The sequence below is a fragment of the Geotrypetes seraphini genome, chromosome 1, assembly GCF_902459505.1.
Source record: "Geotrypetes seraphini chromosome 1, aGeoSer1.1, whole genome shotgun sequence".
NCBI classification, from domain to species: Eukaryota; Metazoa; Chordata; class Amphibia; order Gymnophiona; family Dermophiidae; genus Geotrypetes; species Geotrypetes seraphini.
In genome coordinates this window covers 198,198,089-198,217,182 of record NC_047084.1, presented here as the reverse complement: position 1 = coordinate 198,217,182, position 19,094 = coordinate 198,198,089, and the positions used below count along the sequence as shown (strand labels likewise).

General features: G+C 49.0%; 1 protein-coding gene across 5 annotated transcripts in view; it reads right to left on the bottom strand.

Moving 5' to 3' along the window:
- FAM149A (family with sequence similarity 149 member A) overlaps positions 1-19,094 on the bottom strand; it is a 137,779-nt gene that overhangs the window by 64,352 nt on the left and 54,333 nt on the right. The window contains exon 1 of one of the 5 annotated variants that reach the window (XM_033943850.1): positions 2,918-3,300. The exons of the other annotated variants lie outside the window; for them this stretch is intronic. Coding sequence (XP_033799741.1) covers positions 2,918-2,946 — 29 coding nt within the window. The 5' untranslated portion in view covers positions 2,947-3,300. Of the gene's footprint in view, positions 1-2,917; positions 3,301-19,094 lie in introns of those variants that run through there. 5 annotated transcript variants of the gene reach the window in all.

The window sequence follows — 19,094 nt, the reverse complement described above, 5'->3', positions numbered from 1 at the left end:
CAAAGAATCCTTATGGGCTTCAAAGTCTAACGCCCCACCCTCCTGGTCTACTCTCTTCCTACCTGGAAGAAAGAAACACCTAGTAAATACAATAGTTTCAGCATTGTTCAAAATTAGAACCTCTTTAAAATATTTTCCAAGCAATATCTCCGCTGACAATAATGGGCACACAGGAAAACTCAAAATTAGAAGATTAGAAGCTCTTAAATGATTTTTCCATTATCTCAAACTGTCTATGCCAGTGTTTTTCAACCTTTTTACACCTATGGACTGGCAGAAATAAAATAATTATTCTGTGGACCGGCATTGGTCCGTGGACCGGCGGTTGAAGAGCACAGGGCTAAGACGTGGGCCAGACCCCACCCATCTCTACCCAATCTCCACCCCAGACCCCGCCCCATAATAGTACTAATTGCACCTTGCATGTCCTGTGCCTCATCTGGAAGCCTTCCCTCTGAAGTTGCAACGTCAGAGAGAAGGCTTCCGGTTCAGGCGCACGATGCCCGTAGGAGCCACTGCCCGTGGCTTTGTGCACTGAATCAGTTAGGAAGAGGGAGCTGGCTCGCAGATAACGCCGTATCGATTGCACCGTGGACTGGCGGTTGAAGAACACTGTTTTGGACCTGATGCATGTGCTGGCCCTGTGGACCGGCAGGAAATTTCTGTGGACCGGCACTGGTCCATGGACCGGTGGTTGAAGAACACTGGTCTATGCAACCAAAGACTATCCTTAATTGCAGAGGAACCAGCCAGTGAAATTTACAGTGCAGGAAAGATGGTTTCATATAGTAGGAAAAATAGCTTATGATTATCCACTCCGGCTGATTTCCTATAGGACGTGCCTCTCGCTGCGAGAGCCGCGCGACTGAGTACATCCAGCCCCGCAGGAGCCCCGCGACCCTCAGAGGCGTCCCCATGGGATCCCCGCGACCCTAGGGGCGTCCCCACGGGATCCCCGTGACCCGAAGGGGGAACCCGCGGGATGCCTGCGGGATTCCCGTCGTCCCCGTTCCCGTGCAGCTCTCTACTGGAGACCACGAGGGGATGCGCCCCCTAGTGGAGCAGGAAGGCACGCGTGCGTGGAGCAGCAGAGCAAACTTAAATCTTAAATCAAGTTTGCTTGAAAATGCTTCCGCATCGGGGCTCCGTAGATGACGTCACCCACATGTGAGAATATCATGCCTGCTTGTCCTGGGATAACAATGGCTAAACAATTTTTTAAATAAGGTTTGCTGAAACTCTTTTAGGGTATATTTTACTAAGGCAGTTTTCCTATTCTATGTCTACAACAAATCAACCTCTTACCTACTTGTCCTAAGCATGCTATCAGCAACAGGCTTGGGTCTCAACTGGTCTTGTTTTCTCTGCCTGCCTTTCCCCTCAACCCTGTCCTCACCAATCACTGTCCCTGAATCCTTGCACCTTATAATGTTATACCAAATCTTTCAAATCATTAAACACGTGTTTATTCTGCATCATTGAGTTGAACAGGTCAAATACTTTTTCTTACTGGTAGGAACAATTACTTCCAAACCTTTTACATGTGCTCAGTGCTCAATGTACAGTTATGAACAGCACAGCTACACATTTACAAACAGCGCAGCTACAGTCTTCATACAGGATATAATCTTCAGAAATCTCAGTGGCGACTAGTTTCACACAAGCCACTCTGCCCATGATTCACCTAGCTCTTCATAGATTTCAAATATTGTTTAATTAAGGGGTCCTTTTACCAAGGTGCACGCATTAGTAAAAGGACCCCTAAATGCTCATGAAACACACATTTTTGAAAAAAATCTTTCACAATAATCCATATCCAAAAAGGTACTTAGCTTGAAAAGGAGTATGAGAGGTTTAGGGCATCTTTCAGAATATTGGAACTAGCCTTTGACACTGCCAGAACGAAACATGGCCCATGTCAGGTTTTCTTGCCCAAGTCTCTAAGTACCTTTTTGGATATGGATTATTGTGAAAAATTTTTTCAAAAATGTGTGTTTCATGAGCATTTAATTAAACAATATTTGAAGCCTATGAAGTTAGGTGAATCATTGATTGTCATTGTCCTCCTTTTTTCAAGATTAGATTATTGTAATGCTATTTTTGCAGGATTGTCACAATATCAAATCAAACGTTTGCAGCTTGTTCAGAATATTGTAGTGCTCTGACGGGCTGCTTTGTGGCCCTCCCTGCCGAGGCCTTCCCTCTGCTGCATCACTGATGATGTCATCAGTGACACGGCAGAGGGAAGGCCATGAAGAAGCCTGTTCAGAGCACTGCCGCCACTGCTGCTTTAGGAGGCCTTGGAGTGCAGGTATGTCAGGTCTCACCGGGGTGGGGGGCCACTGAATTGACAAGTCCAATTTTTTTCAGCGAATCAGGCAGCACTACTATAAGGGATAGAGTCAGGGAGTGTCAGGGAAATTTGGAGGGGGGGCTTCGGGGGTCGATCTTAACTAGGATTAATTTTTGGGGTAGGGTTTATAGTAGGAGTATCTTTAAAAATCATGCTAGTGCTTATTTTCAGGGAAACACGGGGCGTATAAATCTCTCAGAAATCACTGTCCTCCAGGCCCGATATCCTTTTCCCACCTCTCACATTTTATTTAAATAAGAACATTTTCTGTATATTTCCTGAAACACTAATAAACTCCTGCTTCTCTAAGTATTTTTCTGCTATTGAAACTAAATGAATGTTTTAATCACTTTTTAAAGAACTATCAGACCCCTAGGCTTAAGTTACTACATTGACTATTCAGAATAAACAACTACCAATGTCATTTTATAAATCATGGCTACTGTCATCCTCTCGAATGGAGAGGGGGAGGGGGTGGAAAAAGCAGTGGAAAGAATGATTGTACAAAATAATCACTAATCATCAGTACCCAGTGTTCTAAGTACAAAAGCATTCTCAACTTACCCAATCACCACAAGTTCAAGGCTGCCCATCCAGCAGAATCCGGCCTTGGAGCAGTAACAAGGTGCATACAGGAAGCACGGAGCCAAAGACACCGATGAAAATAGCACCAACAGTGCAATCTCATCGGCTCGGAACTCCCCAGACCCGGGAGCTTCGTCTTTAAGATCCGACCAGGAGCTAGCTTGTGGCAGAGTGTCGCAAGGGCTCCCTCAATAAACAATCCATCTTCTGAGACAGGCTTGCAGAAATCCTTGACAGTGAACTCTTAAGAAAGCTGAACGAGAGACTGCCGAGGCAAGGTGCCGAATGGCAGTCACGAGAAAGCCCGCTGCTTCCGCAAGCATTTCCCCGAGAGCTGGGCCCTGACCAAGCTGGGGAGTGGACACAGGTTTCCCCTCCTCCCACCGGCCCAGGCACAGCTTGAGATTGCAACAGTTGAACCAGGCTCCTTCAGCCTGCAGAGCCAGGACACTAATTCATGCAGTTCACACTTATTGCAAATGCCTGCAGCCCCCCCCCCCCCCCCCCCCCCCCCGCGAGCGTAAGAGAGCAAGAACATCATTAGCAAATAACAACTGGAATTTCAGGAAAGCACAGCTCTTTCTAGATTCTTTGTGGGCTTGCTGAATTCTTCCCTACATATATTTTAGCGTTTTAAACAGTGTAGATTTTGGTTCAGTACATTTGAGTATATTCTCTTTTTATACAAATGCAATCAAAACACACAAAAACCCGGATTGCACCAATAGGGTCCAGAGTTCATTAGTCCCTTATCTGCTGCCATAAATACACTCTGATTTGTAATCCTCCTCTTCTTTCCTTACAGAGCAACAACACAAAAAAGACCCTCCCATTTAACTCTTTTGTTGCAGGTCAGTCTCCCCTTTTATTTGCAGAGGACAGCTGTCAGACACAGTATGTGCAATTCTGCACATCTATTGCCTTACCTGCTGGTAGCGACTGTAGAAATCCAGTGCAATCCATTTATTTTGTAAGGTTTTAGACAGAAAATGTGTAAGAAACGGACTAAAGGGAAGCACCACTGGGGTATATAGTTAACAGCATACATGCTCTTTCTTTGAAAATAAAAATTTCTAATAACAGCACATTTTTCAGCTGTAAGAAGGTAATAAGTGGTGCTCAGGTCCCTGTTAATATTTTCCTCTATGACTTAGAGAAGATATTAGCAGCAGCATTCCACAATGCAGTGGTGTAGAAAGAGGGATGGGGCAAACCTAGGGTTACTATATTTTCCATTTGGAAAATCCGGACCACCCAGTTCCACCCATCCCTGCCCTGTTATGCCCCAGTCCTGCTCCCAATCCTGCCCTAGCCCTGTTCCCCGCTGCCTGCTTTCGCCGGGCAGGAGCGTATCCACGCATGCGCAGATGCGCTCCTGCCCAACAGTTTTGTAAAGCCATCCGGGAAAATCTGGACTTCTGGTAACCCTAGGCAGACCACCCCAGGCACAGTCTTGGTTGGGACACCAGCACCTCTCTGCCCCCCCTCCCCCACCATGCTCGCACTCTCCCTTCCCCATACCTCTTTAAATCTTTGCCAGCGCAAGCAACTACTCTGGCCTGTTGCTCACACCGGCTTGGTTTTCTCTGAAATCACTGCCGGGTCACAGGGCCAGAAAGAGATGTCAGAGGGAAAGCCAACGCCAGTGCGAACAGCAGGCCAGAGAAGCTGCTCACACTGGCAAAGTGAAGGGAGTACCCATCCCGGATGATAGAAAGCACCCAACTGTCGGTGGTAAGACTTTCCCACTGGGCATAGAAATGATGGAGATGACCCCCGATGAGGAGGGGGGAAGGCTCCAGGAGGAAGAGAGCCCGAAGGCTCGGACCGGAATTGTCAAAAAGACGGCCCAGTCTTCGCCGGAGCCAGCAGCTGGGCCTTAGTTTGACGCTGCTGCTGTTGCTGCGGCCGCTTCGAAGGAGGCCGAGAGAAAGCAGGAGTAGATTTCTGTGGGTACCTCCGGAGAGGAATTTTGTATTGCCAAGCCAGAGGGGCCTTCGGTTTAAGTTTTACCAGGGAGGCGAAGGACCGTTCATGGTCCGAGAAGTGCTTGGTGGCCGCTTCGATGGAATCATCAAAGAGCTCATGACCCACACAAGGGAGATTGGCAAGACAATCCTGTAGATTCGGATCCATATCCACAATCCGGAGCCAAGCGAGGCGACGCATGGCAATCGCAAAGGCCGTGACCCTCGATGACAACTCGAAGGCGTTGTAGGTCGCATGAAACATATAAAGGCGGATCTGGGAGAGGGTCTCCTCGAGGAGACGAAACTCCTGATGCCGAGAATCCGGCACAGCTTCCCGGAATGAGAGGAGGGCATCCACACAGAATCGGAGGTAGGACGTGAAGATAAAATTATAGTTGAGGACACAATTCGCCGTCATTGAGTTTTGATAAAGGCGACGACCAAATTTGTCCATCATACGCCCCTCCCTGCCCGGAGGGACGGCAGCGTAAACCTTCGAGGGGTTAGACTTCTTCAAGGAAGATTCAACTACCAAGGATTGGTGAGAAAGCTGAGAACTTTCAAACCCCTTAACCGGGATCGTCCGGTAATGGGACTCCAACTTGGAGGGAATGGCTTTGACTGCATATGGGGTCTCCAGGTTCCGGAGAAAAGTCTGCCAGAGAACCTGGTGCAATGGTAATCGTAGCGCCTCACGGGGTGGATGATCAACACCCATTTCCGCCAGGTATTCCTGGGTATAACGGGAGTCAGACTGGAGGTCCAAGTTCAAGATCCTACCCATGTCAGAGATGAAACAAGTAAAGGAGGAGTTTCGAGAAGAAGACACATCCTCCTGAGGAGACTCCGATCGAGATCTGGGGACAGCCGAGAAAAAGGGAGAAATATCCCTCGAATAGTAAGCCGGGGCCTCGGAGTCCCGAAAATGGGAGACTGAAGAGGCTCGACTAAAATGTCTGGGGGGGCGTCGAAGAATGACCCCGTACAAGGTGAACCAGGGAAGACCCCGGGGTCCGAGGAAACAGCTGGCGAAGCCTCGGAGAAGACGGGATAAAGGAAAATTCCTCTACCGGTTTAGAAGAAGACCCCTTAGAGGCTGGCAGCTGCCTCGATGGGGAACACACACTAGAGTCCAACTCGAGGACAAGCGTGTGCCTGGAAGGTTTTGCAGTTGGGGACTTGCCCCGAAGGGGCGGAGAAGACTGGGGCTTTTTAGGAGGGGCAAGCCGCAACATAGTAGGGTGGAAAAATGGGCCCCTGGCCTGGACCCCCGAAAAGTCACAGGTGACTCGGGGGATGAAGAATCGCGCAAGGGAACCCGCGAGTCTTGCGGGCATGGCTTCGAGATACGAGGGGACGCTCAGGCTGGACAGACCGAGACTGGGTCAAGACCGAGGTCAGAGGCATCGAAGTCAGGACCAGTTGGCTCACCACCGAGGAAAGCTGCGTGGTAAGTATAGCCTTAAGCATGTCCTCAAACATAGGCACCGAGACCAAAGGGGGTTGGGTCTTAGGTGCAGCAGTGCCCTCCTTCGGGGGCGACCTCGAGGAAGAGTATTCCCTACATGAGAAAGCACCCTTAGAGTGATGTCTCGAAGATGCCGACAAGGCGGCACTAACATGAGACTCCGAGGTAGGCTTTTTTGACGGCACACCTGAGGAGGAAAGAGCAGACTTACCCGAGGCCAGAGTAACAGGAGGAGCCGAGGCCGGAGCCTTCGAGGCTGACGGGGACTTCGAGGCCGAGGACTTCAAGGCTGAGGGTGCCGAGGCCGAGCTCAAGGCCTGTCCCGCAGGATCCATGGGGCCAAAGAGTGGAAGAATCTTGGCCACCCTCCTACGAAGAGCCCACAGTTTCAAAGTCGCACAACGGGGACACGACTCAGCGCGGTGCTCTGCCCCCAGGCACTCCACACACCAACGATGAGCATCGGTGATGGAGATAACTCGGTTGCACTTAGTACAGTTTTTAAACCCGGAATGAGGCCGGGACATAAGAAGAAAATACGGCTGTGGCCCCGCAAGGCCAGGCGGCCAGAGTAAGACCGGGAACCCGGTCAAAAAATATATGAACTGAAAAAACAAAAAGAAAGGAAAACAAAGACATGGGCACAGCAACTCAACTAAAACTAACCAAACAAGCCGTGGTGCAAGAGGGACAACGAGATCGCACAAAGCAAGGGAGCAGTGCTTCTGGCTCCGCAGAAAACATATAACTGAGCCCACGCTGAGGAGACGCAAGCCCTAGGTCGGGGGGGAGGGGCACACGCACATGCGTGGGCCAATCGCAAGCTTGAAGGTCTTCAAGCAAGTCTGCTTGCAAAAACGTCCGCTAGGGGGCTCCATCGGTGACGTCACCCACATGTAGAGAATATGCTGCCTGCTTGTCCTGGGATAATATATCTGTTTTCAAAGTATTTAGGCAGCTAATTTGTAAAAATTTTATTATGCACTATTTTGATCATTTTAGTGTCTCTAATTATTGGCTTTTAACTTTTTTAGTTCTATAAACTTCTTTTATTGTTTTTTTTAAACTATTAAAACAGCCAGGGGGCTTTGCATAGAACTTTACGGCCTTGCGGTATATAATCTGATTATTATTATTAGTATAGGATGCCCGGTCTCAGAATCCGACGGGTATCCTATATAGAATCGAGCCTAAGGCCGCCTAAAATAAACCCGATTCTGTAACAGATATCCATGTTACAGACGCCGGTTACAGAACTGGGTTATTGTAGATGCGGCCGCTACACTTGTCACAGCAAAGGGATCTCCGGCCCCTCCTCCACCCCCCCCCCCGAATGAACACGGTAGGAGGGATGTTCAATCCCTCCTACCGGAACACCCCACTGAAGATTGCGGAATCCCTTCCCAGACACCTCCCCAAACAAAAAAACCCCACCTTCCACGGATCCCCCAACGAAACCCCAAACTCCCCCTCCCCCGCTAACCTTGGAAGTTGGCCAACTGGATGGGTGTTCCCACCGGCAGCCCCGCCTCCGTTGAAATGAGGTGGGCCTGCCCCTTTCTGGTCCATCCCAGAGGAGCTAAGGCCTGATTGAACCAGGCATCTAAGGCCCCCACCCATAGGCGGGGCCTTAGGCATCTGGGCCAATCAGGCCTTAGCTCCTCTGGAATGGACCAGAAAGGGGCAGGCCCACCTCATTTTGACAGAGGCAGGCCTTGCCAGCCAGATGGCGGGAAGACCCGTCCATTCACCAACTTTCAAGGTTAGCGGGGGGGGGGGGTGTCCGGTTGGGGGGTTTCATTGCGGGGGTCTAGGGAAGGTGGGTAAGTTTCATTGGGGGTGGTACGGGGAGGGGTTCCGTGATCTTCAGGGGGATGTTCCAGCAGGAGGGATTGGATGCCCTCCTGCCGGCGATCTTCGGGGAGGGGTGTTCGGGAAGTGTTCCGGCAGGAAGGATTGGGTACCATTCTTCCGGAGATCTTCGTGGAGGGGTGCGGAGTATTCGGGGGTGTTCTGGTAGGAGGGATTAAGCACCCTCCTGCTGGCAAACTTTGGGGAGGGGTGCATGGTGTTCGGGGGGTGTTCCGGCAGGAGGGATTGGGCATCCCTCCTGCTGCGTTCATTCGGGGGGGGGGGGGGGACTGGCAGCTGCAGCCGTGGCTGCTATACTTATCACAGCAGGGAGATCCCTTGCCACGATAAGTGTAGCGGCCATATCTAATGGCCTACATTGTATACATCTCCCGCTAGCCTAGGGAGGCGCGTATGGCTGCCTTGGTTTGCCTAAGGCTACGTCTAAGGCTGCGCCTCCAATATAGGTGGCTTGTCTGGGGAGCATTTTTTTTTTTTTTAAAGTGCGTCCCGATTGGCTGGTTAGACAGCTGTAGGATGCCTATAGCTGCCTTTAATCGGGACGCAGTTTACAGAATCTGGGCCCTAGTAAACGTATAGCAATGTTACTTACCGTAACAGTTGTTATCCAGGGACAGCAGGCAGCTATTCTCACTAGTGGGTGATGTCATCCGACAGAGCCCCGATACGGACATCTTGCAAGCATGTCTTGCTTGAAGAAACTCAGAAGTTTCGAGATGCCCGCACCGCGCATGCGCCAGTGCCTTCCCGCCCGATGCTCCGGGCGTGTCTCCTCAGTTCAGGTAGCTAGCAGAGAAGCCAACCCAGGGGAGGTGGGTGGGACGTGAGAATAGCTGCCTGCTGTCCCTGGATATCAACTGTTACGGTAAGTAACATTGCTTTATCCCAGGACAAGCAGGCAGGTATTCTCACTAGTGGGTGACCTCCAAGCTAACCTCAATGGGATGGAGTGAGAGTTGGCAACTTAGGAGAACAAATTTTGTAACACAGTTTGGCCAAACTGTCCATCCCGTCTGGAGAAAATATCCAGACAATAATGAGAGGTGAATGTATGAACCGAGGACCAAGTGGCAGCCTTACAAATCTCCTCAATCGGTGTCGATCTGAGGAAGGCTACAGAGGCTGCCATTGCTCTGACCCTATGAGCCGTGACCTTACAGGGAAGAGGTAATCCAGCCTGGGCATAGCAGAAAGAGATACAAGCCGCCATCCAATTGGAGATGGTGCGCTTCGATACAGGTCGTCCCAACTTGTTTGGATCAAAGGAGACGAAAAGTTGAGGAGCAGTTCTGTGTGGTTTGGTGCGATCCAAGTAGAAAGCCAAAGCACGTTTACAGTCCAGAGTGTGAAGAGCTGATTCTCCAGGATGAGAATGAGGCTTTGGAAAGAATACTGGAAGCACAATGGATTGGTTGAGGTGAAATTCAGAGACCACTTTAGGCAGGAATTTCGGGTGAGTGCGGAGGACCACCTTGTCATGATGGAATACTGTGAAAGGTGGGTCCGCCACCAAGGCCTGAAGCTCACTGACCCTGCGAGCAGATGTGAGGGTCACCAGAAAAACCACTTTCCAAGTGAGAAACTTTAGTGGAGCCTTGCTCAGAGGCTCAAAAGGAGGTTTCATAAGCTGAGAAAGGACAACATTTAGATCCCAAACCACTGGAGGCGGTTTGAGAGGAGGATTGACATGAAAAAGTCCTTTCATAAATCTGGAAACTACAGGATGAGAAGAGAGAGGTTTCCCTTGTAGAGGCTGATGGAAAGCTGCAATAGCACTCAGGTGGACTCGTATAGATGTTGACTTGAGACCAGACTGAGACAGATGTAAAAGATAGTCCAAAACAGAGGATAGGGAGGCTCGCTGAGGCTCCTTAGAATTGGAAATACACCATGAAGAAAATCTAGTCCATTTTTGGGAGTAGCATTGACGAGTAGCAGGCTTCCTGGAAGCCTCCAAGACATCCCTCACCGCCTGGGAAAACTGGTGCGGGGTTACGTTGAGAGGAACCAAGCTGTCAGGTGGAGAGACTGCAGGTTGGGATGAAGCAGAGACCCCTGATGCTGAGTAAGCAGCGAAGGAAACACTGGAAGAAGGAATGGCTCCCTGCTGCTGAGTTGAAGTAGAAGGGAGAACCAAGGTTGCCTGGGCCACCGAGGAGCTATTAGAATCATGGTGGCTTGGTCTGATTTCAACTTGACCAGAGTCTTCTGAATGAGAGGAAATGGAGGAAACGCATACAGAAATCGATTCCCCCAATCCAGCAGAAAGGCATCTGCCTCGAGTCGATGAGGAGTGTAGATCCTGGAGCAAAACTGAGGCAGCTTGAAGTTGTGGGGAGCCGCAAAGAGGTCTATTTGAGGCGTCCCCCAATGTGCAAATATCTGATGATGGGGGTTGGAATGGAGAGTCCATTCGTGAGGCTGGAGGAGACGACTCAAGTTGTCTGCCAAGACATTGTCCTTCCCCTGAATGTAGACAGCCTTGAGGAAGGCATTGTGGCGAACTGCCCAATCCCAGACTCTGAGAGCTTCCTGGCAGAGGGAGGCCGATCCCGTGCCCCCCTGCTTGTTCACATAATACATGGCGACCTGGTTGTCTGTACGGATGAGGACCACCATGTCGTGAAGCAGATGTTGAAAAGCTTGAAGAGCATAGAAGATGGCTCTGAGCTCCAGAAGATTGATCTGATGGAGGCGGTCCGCACTGGTCCAGAATCCCTGAGTGCGAAGCCCATCCAGATGAGCTCCCCAGGCATAGGTCGAGGAATCGGTCGTGAGAACCTTCTGATTAGGAGGAGTGTGAAACAGCAAACCTCTGGATAGATTCGAAGAGGTCATCCACCAAAGTAGAGACTGCCGAAGAGCAGGAGTGACTATGATGTGTCGAGTCAACAGGTCTGACACTTGAGTCCATTGAGAAGCTAGGGTCCACTGAGGAGTTCTGAGATGGAGCCTGGCAAAGGGTGTCACATGAACTGTAGAGGCCATGTGGCCCAGGAGGACCATCATGTGTCTCGCTGAGATGGACTGGCGAGAAGACACAGACTGGCAGAGACGAAGAAGAGCATCCATGCGCTGAGGAGGAAGGAATGCTTGAAGCTGAATGGTGCCCAGTACCGCCCCAATGAAGGGAAGGGACTGGGTAGGCTGCAGATGAGATTTGGGAAAATTGATCTCGAAGCCTAGGCTCTGTAGGAAGCAGATCGTGGTCAAGGTCGCAGAAATGACCTTTGGAGCTGACGGGGCCTTGATGAGCCAGTCGTCGAGGTACGGAAATACCTGAAGACCCCTGTTCCGGAGTGCAACGGCCACCACCACCAGACACTTCGTGAAGACTCTGGGAGACGAGGACAGGCCGAATGGAAGCACTCGATACTGCAGATGTAGATGTCCCACCCGAAATCTGAGGAACTTGCGGGAGGCCGGATGAATGGGAATGTGGGTGTAGGCCTCCTTGAGATCCAGAGAGCATAACCAGTCGTTCTGCTTGAGGAGAGGGTAGAGAGAAGCAAGCGTTAGCATGCGAAACCTCTCCTTGACTAGGAATTTGTTGAGGGCCCTGAGGTCCAAAATGGGTCGCAGGTCGCCCGTCTTCTTTGGAACCAGGAAGTACCGGGAGTAAAACCCCTGGTTTAGTTGGTCCGTCGGGACCGGCTCCACGGCACGAAGCCGGAGCAAAGCCTGAGCTTCCTGGAGAAGAAGGGCGGTCTGAGTCAAGTTGGAAGGATACTCTCTTGGAGGGTGGTCCGGAGGGACCCGATGGAAATGAAGAGAGTATCCCTTCTTGATGATAGTAAGGACCCAGAGGTCGGTTGTTATGGCCTCCCAGCGATGATAAAAATGATGGAGGCGCCCTCCGATGGGAAAAACAGGGGGAGGCAGAACGAGGTTGGTTATGCCCTCGACGATACAGTCAAAAAGGCTGTGTGGTCTTAGGAACAGCCGGCGACTGAGACTTAGGCTGACCCTTCTGGGGAGGCTGACGCTTCGCCGGTTGTCTCGCAGGAGGAGTTTGCCTCGGCTGATAACGCCTCTGATAAATCAAGGTGGACGAGAAGGTCGAGACTGTTGAGGCTTGGGCTTCGGCCGAAGGATAGATTGGAAGGACTTTTCGTGGTCAGACAACTTCTTCGTGACAGTCTCGATGGATTCGTCAAAAAGATCCGCCCCAGCACACGGGACGTTCGCCAGGCGGTCCTGAAGATTCGGGTCCATATCAATGGTCCGCAACCAGGCCAACCGGCGCATCGCCACCGAGCAAGCCGCCGCTCGGGCAGAGAGCTCGAACGCATCATAGGCAGATTGCATCAACTGAAGTCGGAGTTGGGACAACGAAGCAACCACTTCCTCAAACTCAAACCTAGCCTGGGACTCGATGTATGGAGTGAACTTTCGAAGCACAGGTAGAAAAAATTCCAAGTAGGTTGCAAAGTGGAAGTTGTAATTCAAGACTCTAGACGCCATCATCGAATTCTGATAGATGCGTCGCCCAAACTTATCCATGGTTCTGCCCTCGCGGCCCGGAGGTACGGAAGCGTAGACCTGGCCAGGATGAGACCGCTTGAGCGAGGATTCGACCAGGAGGGACTGGTGCGAAAGCTGAGGACCCTCGAAGCCTTTATGATGTACCGTGCGGTACCGCGAATCCAACTTGCCAGGGACCGCAGGGATAGAGTAAGGAGACTCGAAGCAGCGCATGAAGGTCTGGTCGAGGAGCTTGTGCAAGGGAAGCCGCAAGGACTCCGCCGGAGGCCGAGGCAAGTGCATGGTATCGAGATACTCTTTGGAATATCGAGACCCCGCATCTAGAGTAATGTCCAAGTCATCCGCCATCTGCCTGAGGAACGATGAAAAGGACAATTGGTCCGCCGTCGCCGGTCCGCGAGACGGACTAGAAGAAGACGAAGCCTCAGGCTCCAAAGAGGCCTGTGAGCAACAGGACGAGTAGAAAACTTCGGGGTCCTCGAACTCCGGGCCCGGAGGAGGAGACCCAGTCGAAGCAGCATACCCCAACCGAGGCAATTTCTTCTGAGGCGAGACGGTCGAGTGTCGAGAGGAATGCTTCGAAGAATGCCTGGACCGATGCCCCTCCCGATGCCTGGAAGGAGATCGAGTCCTTCTGTGCGAGACTGGGTCAGACGCTTCCAAGGAGCAGATCGGACTCGATGCCGTCGATCTCAAAGGTGGAAGAGTCGGTGCTTCTCTGGACGTCGCCCAGGCTTGATAGGGAGTTTGGAAGAACTCGTCCTGCTTCCTGCTATGCCCCGGACTGGATGGCCCCGAAGGTGGACGCCACACTGAATCATGGGGCGGAGTAATCGGTTCCAAGGGAGGCAGGTCACTAAACGAGGGTTTCCTCGAGGGAATGGGCTCCAAAGGAGGCATATCACTAAGAGAAGCCCTCCTCGAGGGAATCGGTTCCAAAGGAGGCATAGCACTCTCGGAGGGCCTCCTCGAGGACCTGGACACCACTCGCCGCTCCTCCTCGCCGAGCAACGAGGTCGTGCGGCGAGGAGGAGGAGGAGGGGGCGGTCCGCCCCTCGAAGCCGAAGCCGGGAGGTCACCCTGGATGGTGGCAATCAGACGAGACCCCATGGTTTGCATGAGCTCAACGAACTGAGCCTCCAGAATGGACCGCAGCGAAGCCGATATGGAGGGATCCGCACCAAAAGGGGGCCCTTCCGCACGGTCTCCGCGCTCCTTAGGTGCAGTGTGCTTCTGCTTGCCAGCTTTCGGCACCTTGAGCACCACTGGTGGAACTGTAGAGGTCGATACCTGCTCCGAGGAAACGGAGGAAGGCACCGGCGCCGAAGCCTGGGCCGAAACCGGGGTGAATGATGCCGGTTTCAGGAGGCCCGAAGCAGCTGGGGAGGCAGCGGGCTTCGCTGAAGGAGTCGAAGCCCCCGTCGATGTCGATGTCGAAGCTGCAGGATCTGACGAAGCTTCCATCTTGAACATGGACTCCCAGAGCAGACAGCGGCGCTTAAACGCTCTCGCCGTCAGAGTGGAGCAAGGCCAGCACGATTTCGAAAAGTGATCCGGTCCCAGACACTGTAAGCAGCGTCGATGAGGGTCCGTGAGCGAAATCGCGCGCTGGCACTTGCTACACTTTTTGAAACCGGTAATCGGCCGGGACATAGGCCGGAAAAGCTCCGCCGCAAGGTCGAAGGCGCGGGGCCTCAGCCACGCGGCCGACCCGGAGTCGGAAGGAAAAATTTTTTTTTTTTTTTTTAAAAGAAATCAAAGAAAGAAATAAACGTACAGGAGAGCCCAAAATAACTCAACCCGCGGCAAAAAGAAGGCAAAAAAAGATATTCAATGGGCGCAAATTGAAGATAGACTTCTCAGCTCCGTGGAAGAAAAAGAACTGAGGAGACACGCCCGGAGCATCGGGCGGGAAGGCACTGGCGCATGCGCGGTGCGGGCATCTCGAAACTTCTGAGTTTCTTCAAGCAAGACATGCTTGCAAGATGTCCGTATCGGGGCTCTGTCGGATGACATCACCCACTAGTGAGAATACCTGCCTGCTTGTCCTGGGATAAAATGTAATTATGGCAAATTGTAACCTGTTAACTGTATTTTATGTATGTTTAACCTGTAACCCGTTCTAAGCTCTATGGGAAAAATGGGACAGAAAATTAAATATTCAGAAAGCATGGCAATACTTAATAGGATTCAGGCGCCTTAGCATTTAGTGTGTGCTAATCTTTTGTGTGCGCTAAATCGGTTAGCGAGCCTTAGTAAAAGGACTCCACAGTGATGCGTACACTAAATCTGTTAGTGCAGTTCATTAAAAGAATCCTTATGTATGTTTTATTGTAAAACACAAAAACTGATCAAATGGAGTGATTTGTTTTCTAGTACTGCATATTGTTTTATTGTAACCCACTTAGATTGTGTGGATAATGCAGGCTATAAGTTTGATAAATAAGTTGTGAAGCTTTATAGTCTCCTGTGGCTGAAACTATCTGTTATGAGATAATCTCCCTACGTCACCATATTATTCCATAATAATTTTCCTCATTAGATTTTTTGTTGACTAGGTCCCTTTCAGTGTATTGTGTGCTGGCTAGCAAGAGCAACTCATTGGGGATGTCATCATCAGTGGCCTCTTAAGAATACTCACAGGAAGTATTTATTTATGATTCACTTGCAGGAGTACTGGATATCACACTCACATCACAGAAATACAGGGGAGCTGAAAGAGCAGCAATAGTTGGTAAATACAGGTTTTATTATACCAGCCTATATAATGTTACAAAGAAACATCTTTAAGTTTCACAGTTGTTAAACAAGATCATTGTAAATCACTGACTTCAAAGACATAGTGACATAGTATATACCCGTTCTTTTCTAACGATCAAGACTTTCCAAGCATTTAAAAATAAATTATTTCTCTTGCCTTCCTTGTAAAGTCACTGCCACCATCTCTGTAATTCTTTGAAAACTTGTTATCAGAATTAGGACATTGCTACACAGACATCTCTACTAACTCTGAAGCCTGCTTTAACAATAAGGTAGTGAGGATTAACAAAAAATCAAATAGAACATCACCAAAGCCGTGAGCCACAAGTCTGTGTTATAATTAAAAAGACTCAAAAATATTATTGGTATAAGGGAACACAGGATAAGGACAAAAACCATGGGCTCCCATGATGGTGTTTTAGTCTTTATGTTTAAGCCTCTGGGCGAGTCACTGATTCGCTCCACAAAGCTTATCACCTCATACTGAGGGCCCTGCACCCACTATTTAAATTATATTTAATTGTTCTTGTTATATTTTGTGCACTTAATAATGTACTGATAGGAAATTTTTGCCCCTATCCTGTGTTCCCTTATAGCAATAATATTTTTGAGTCTTTTGAAGTACCAGTGTGCTATAATTGGGGTTATTGATCAGTTGTGTTATAATTAAGGCATCAGTAAGAATATTGAAACAATCATTTCTATTCTCCCACTTTGAGAACTAGAGACCCCAATGACGGTGTTCACGTTAGGAGGCTTCATCTTTATAATACAAGCCCTACAATGGTTCTCTAGTACAGTGGTTCCCAACCCTGTCCTGGAGGAACACCAGGCCAATCGGGTTTTCAGGCTAGCCCTAATGAAAATGCATGAAGCAAATTTGCATGCCTATCACTTCCATCATATGCAAATCTCTCTCATGCATATTCATTAGGGCTAGCCTGAAAACCCGATTGGCCTGGTGGTCCTCCAGGACAGGGTTGGGAATCACTGCTCTAGTAGACAATAGAGCTATCCAATTCAGGGGGGGGGAAAAAAATTCAATTCAATTAGATTTTACCAACTTTCTATGATATAGCTTTAAAATTAGCTGGCAGGTTTATTTTGCAGCCTCTTTACCCACCCTACCCCCCTCTGCCCTCTCCCACCCTACACAGGCGCTGTCAAGTGTAAACAAAACAAACACGTTAGGTCCTAGTTTGCGCTTGCTGTCTAATACCGGCTCTAGCAGGATACACATTTCAAATCTGATGTATTCAAAATCACTAAATAGAAATTAAATTATTGTTTCTACCTTTTGATGTCTGGTCATTTCATTATTCAAATCATATTGGTCCCAGGCTCTGGTTTCTGTCTGTCTTCTGTTAGCTCGCTTGCCATGATCTCCTGCTCATTTGACATTTTCTTCTTTCTCCGTGTTCACCATCCATCTTCCATCTCTATACCTTCCCCTCTCTTTCCTCCTCCCTGCAGGTACACATCCCCCAAGGGTCAGCACCCCCTCCCCCAAGAGTCCAGCACCCTATCTTCCCTTTCCGCCAGCCCCCTCCTCCACACACACTGTATGGCCAGCACCCTCTCTTTCTCTTTTCTCTAGCCCCTCCCCCACACCATATGACCAGCACTCCCTTTCTATTGATGCCTACGTTTTGGCATTGTTTATAGAATATCCCCCTAAGTCAGGGGTAGGAATTCCGGTCCTCGAGAGCCGTATTCCAGTCGGGTTTTCAGGATTTTCCCAATGAATATACATTGAAAGCAGTGCAAGCAAATAGATCTCATGCATATTCATTGGGGGAATCCTGAAAACCCGACTGGAATATGGCTCTCGAGGACCGGAGTTCCCTACCCCTGCCCTAAGTATTTCTCTCAATTGCATCACATGAACGATGCGTGTAACACCTGCTACCCAAGGAAAGGAAATATGAGTCAGAGTTTCCTGTGCCCTGCCAACAAGTTGAGAGGACTACCACACTTTCTGGTTTGCTTACTTTTTATTTTTGTGTACTTTTCATTTTTGGAGTAGAAGTGTAGCATAATGATTAGTGTTGTGGTCTGACAACCAGTAGAATCAGGTTCAATTCCCACTGCAGCTCCTTGTGATTCTGGACAAATCACTTAAACCCTCCATTGTTCAATATAATATAATAAACACTTTGTAAACACAGAAGGGTGGTATATCAAATCCCACACACTTTCCCTAACATGGTTTTCCCTCCCAATTTGAGATAGGCAGACTCAGGAGTAACTTTTCACAGAAAAGGCGGTGATTACATGAGATAACCTCCCAGTGGAAAGAATAAATTTATTTATTTATTCAATTTTCTATACCATTCTCCCAGGGGAGCTCAGAATGGTTTACATGAATTTAGTCAGGTACTCAAGCATTTTTCCCCTGTTTGTCCCAGTGGGCTCACAATCTATCTACGAAGAAACAGTAACAGAATTCAAGGTGGCCTGTGATAATTACAGGAGATCTTTAAGTATTGGGATTAGGACAGAAGACAAATGCTAATAAGAAAGGATGCATAATAAACCTTGACCAAATTTCAGAAGACTGTGAGGAGCTAGCTAGACTAAAAGTAGACAAAGCAATGGAGCTGGATGGGATACATCCAAGAGTACTAAGGGAACTTAAGGAAGTTCTGGCGGCAACACTGGCTGATGCTTTCAGTGCTTCTCTAGAGTCCAAAGTGGTCCCAGTAGACTGGAGAAGGGCAGTTGTAGTCCCTCTCCACAAAAGTGGAAGGAGGAGGCTGGGAACTACAGTGCAGTTAGTCTTACCTCAGTAGTAAATAAATTAATGGAAACACTTCTAAAACAAGAGAGGTTTCTGAAATCAAATGGATTGCGGGACCCAAGGCAGCATGGTTTTAATAGAGAAAGATCTTGTCAGACTAATCTGATCAGTTTCTTTGACTAGGTGACCAAACAGTTGAATTTAAGAGGAGCACTAGATGTTCTACAGTATACTGATAAACTCAGTGCTCTCAGTGTGGACCAAAAAGTGACTAGCTGGGTTAGAAATTTATTAAGTGGAAGAGAACAGAGGGTGGTAGTAAACGGAGTTCATTTGGAGGAAAAGGATATCACCAGTGGTGTGCCACAAGGATCGGTCCTTGGCTCAGCTCTCTTTATCATCTTTGTAGCTAATATTGTCAAAAGACTATCAAGTAAGATTTGCCTCTTTGTGAATTATATAAAATTCTATAATAGGGTAGACACCTCTGATGGTGTAAATAGTCTAATCTAATCTACAATTTGTGAGTTGCTCTACGCCTAAATAGGTTCAAGGCAACATACAATGTGGGTGTTAAGCAATAGATAAAAGAAAAAGGAGAAGGGGGACTTTAAGCAGGAGGAGGAGATGGAGGGTGAATAGTCCTTTACAAGAAAGCACTGAGGAGATATTAGAAGTACGGTTTATATTGAATTAACATTGAGGAGTTAGTATGAGTATAGTTTTCTTTGGAATAAGGGAGAAATCTTTGGGGCTTGAAGAATGGTCCAGAAATTGGCAACTAAGATTTAATGCTAAAAATGTAGGGTGATGCACTTGGGCTACAGAAACCCAAGGGAGCAGAACCATTTAGAAGAAGTA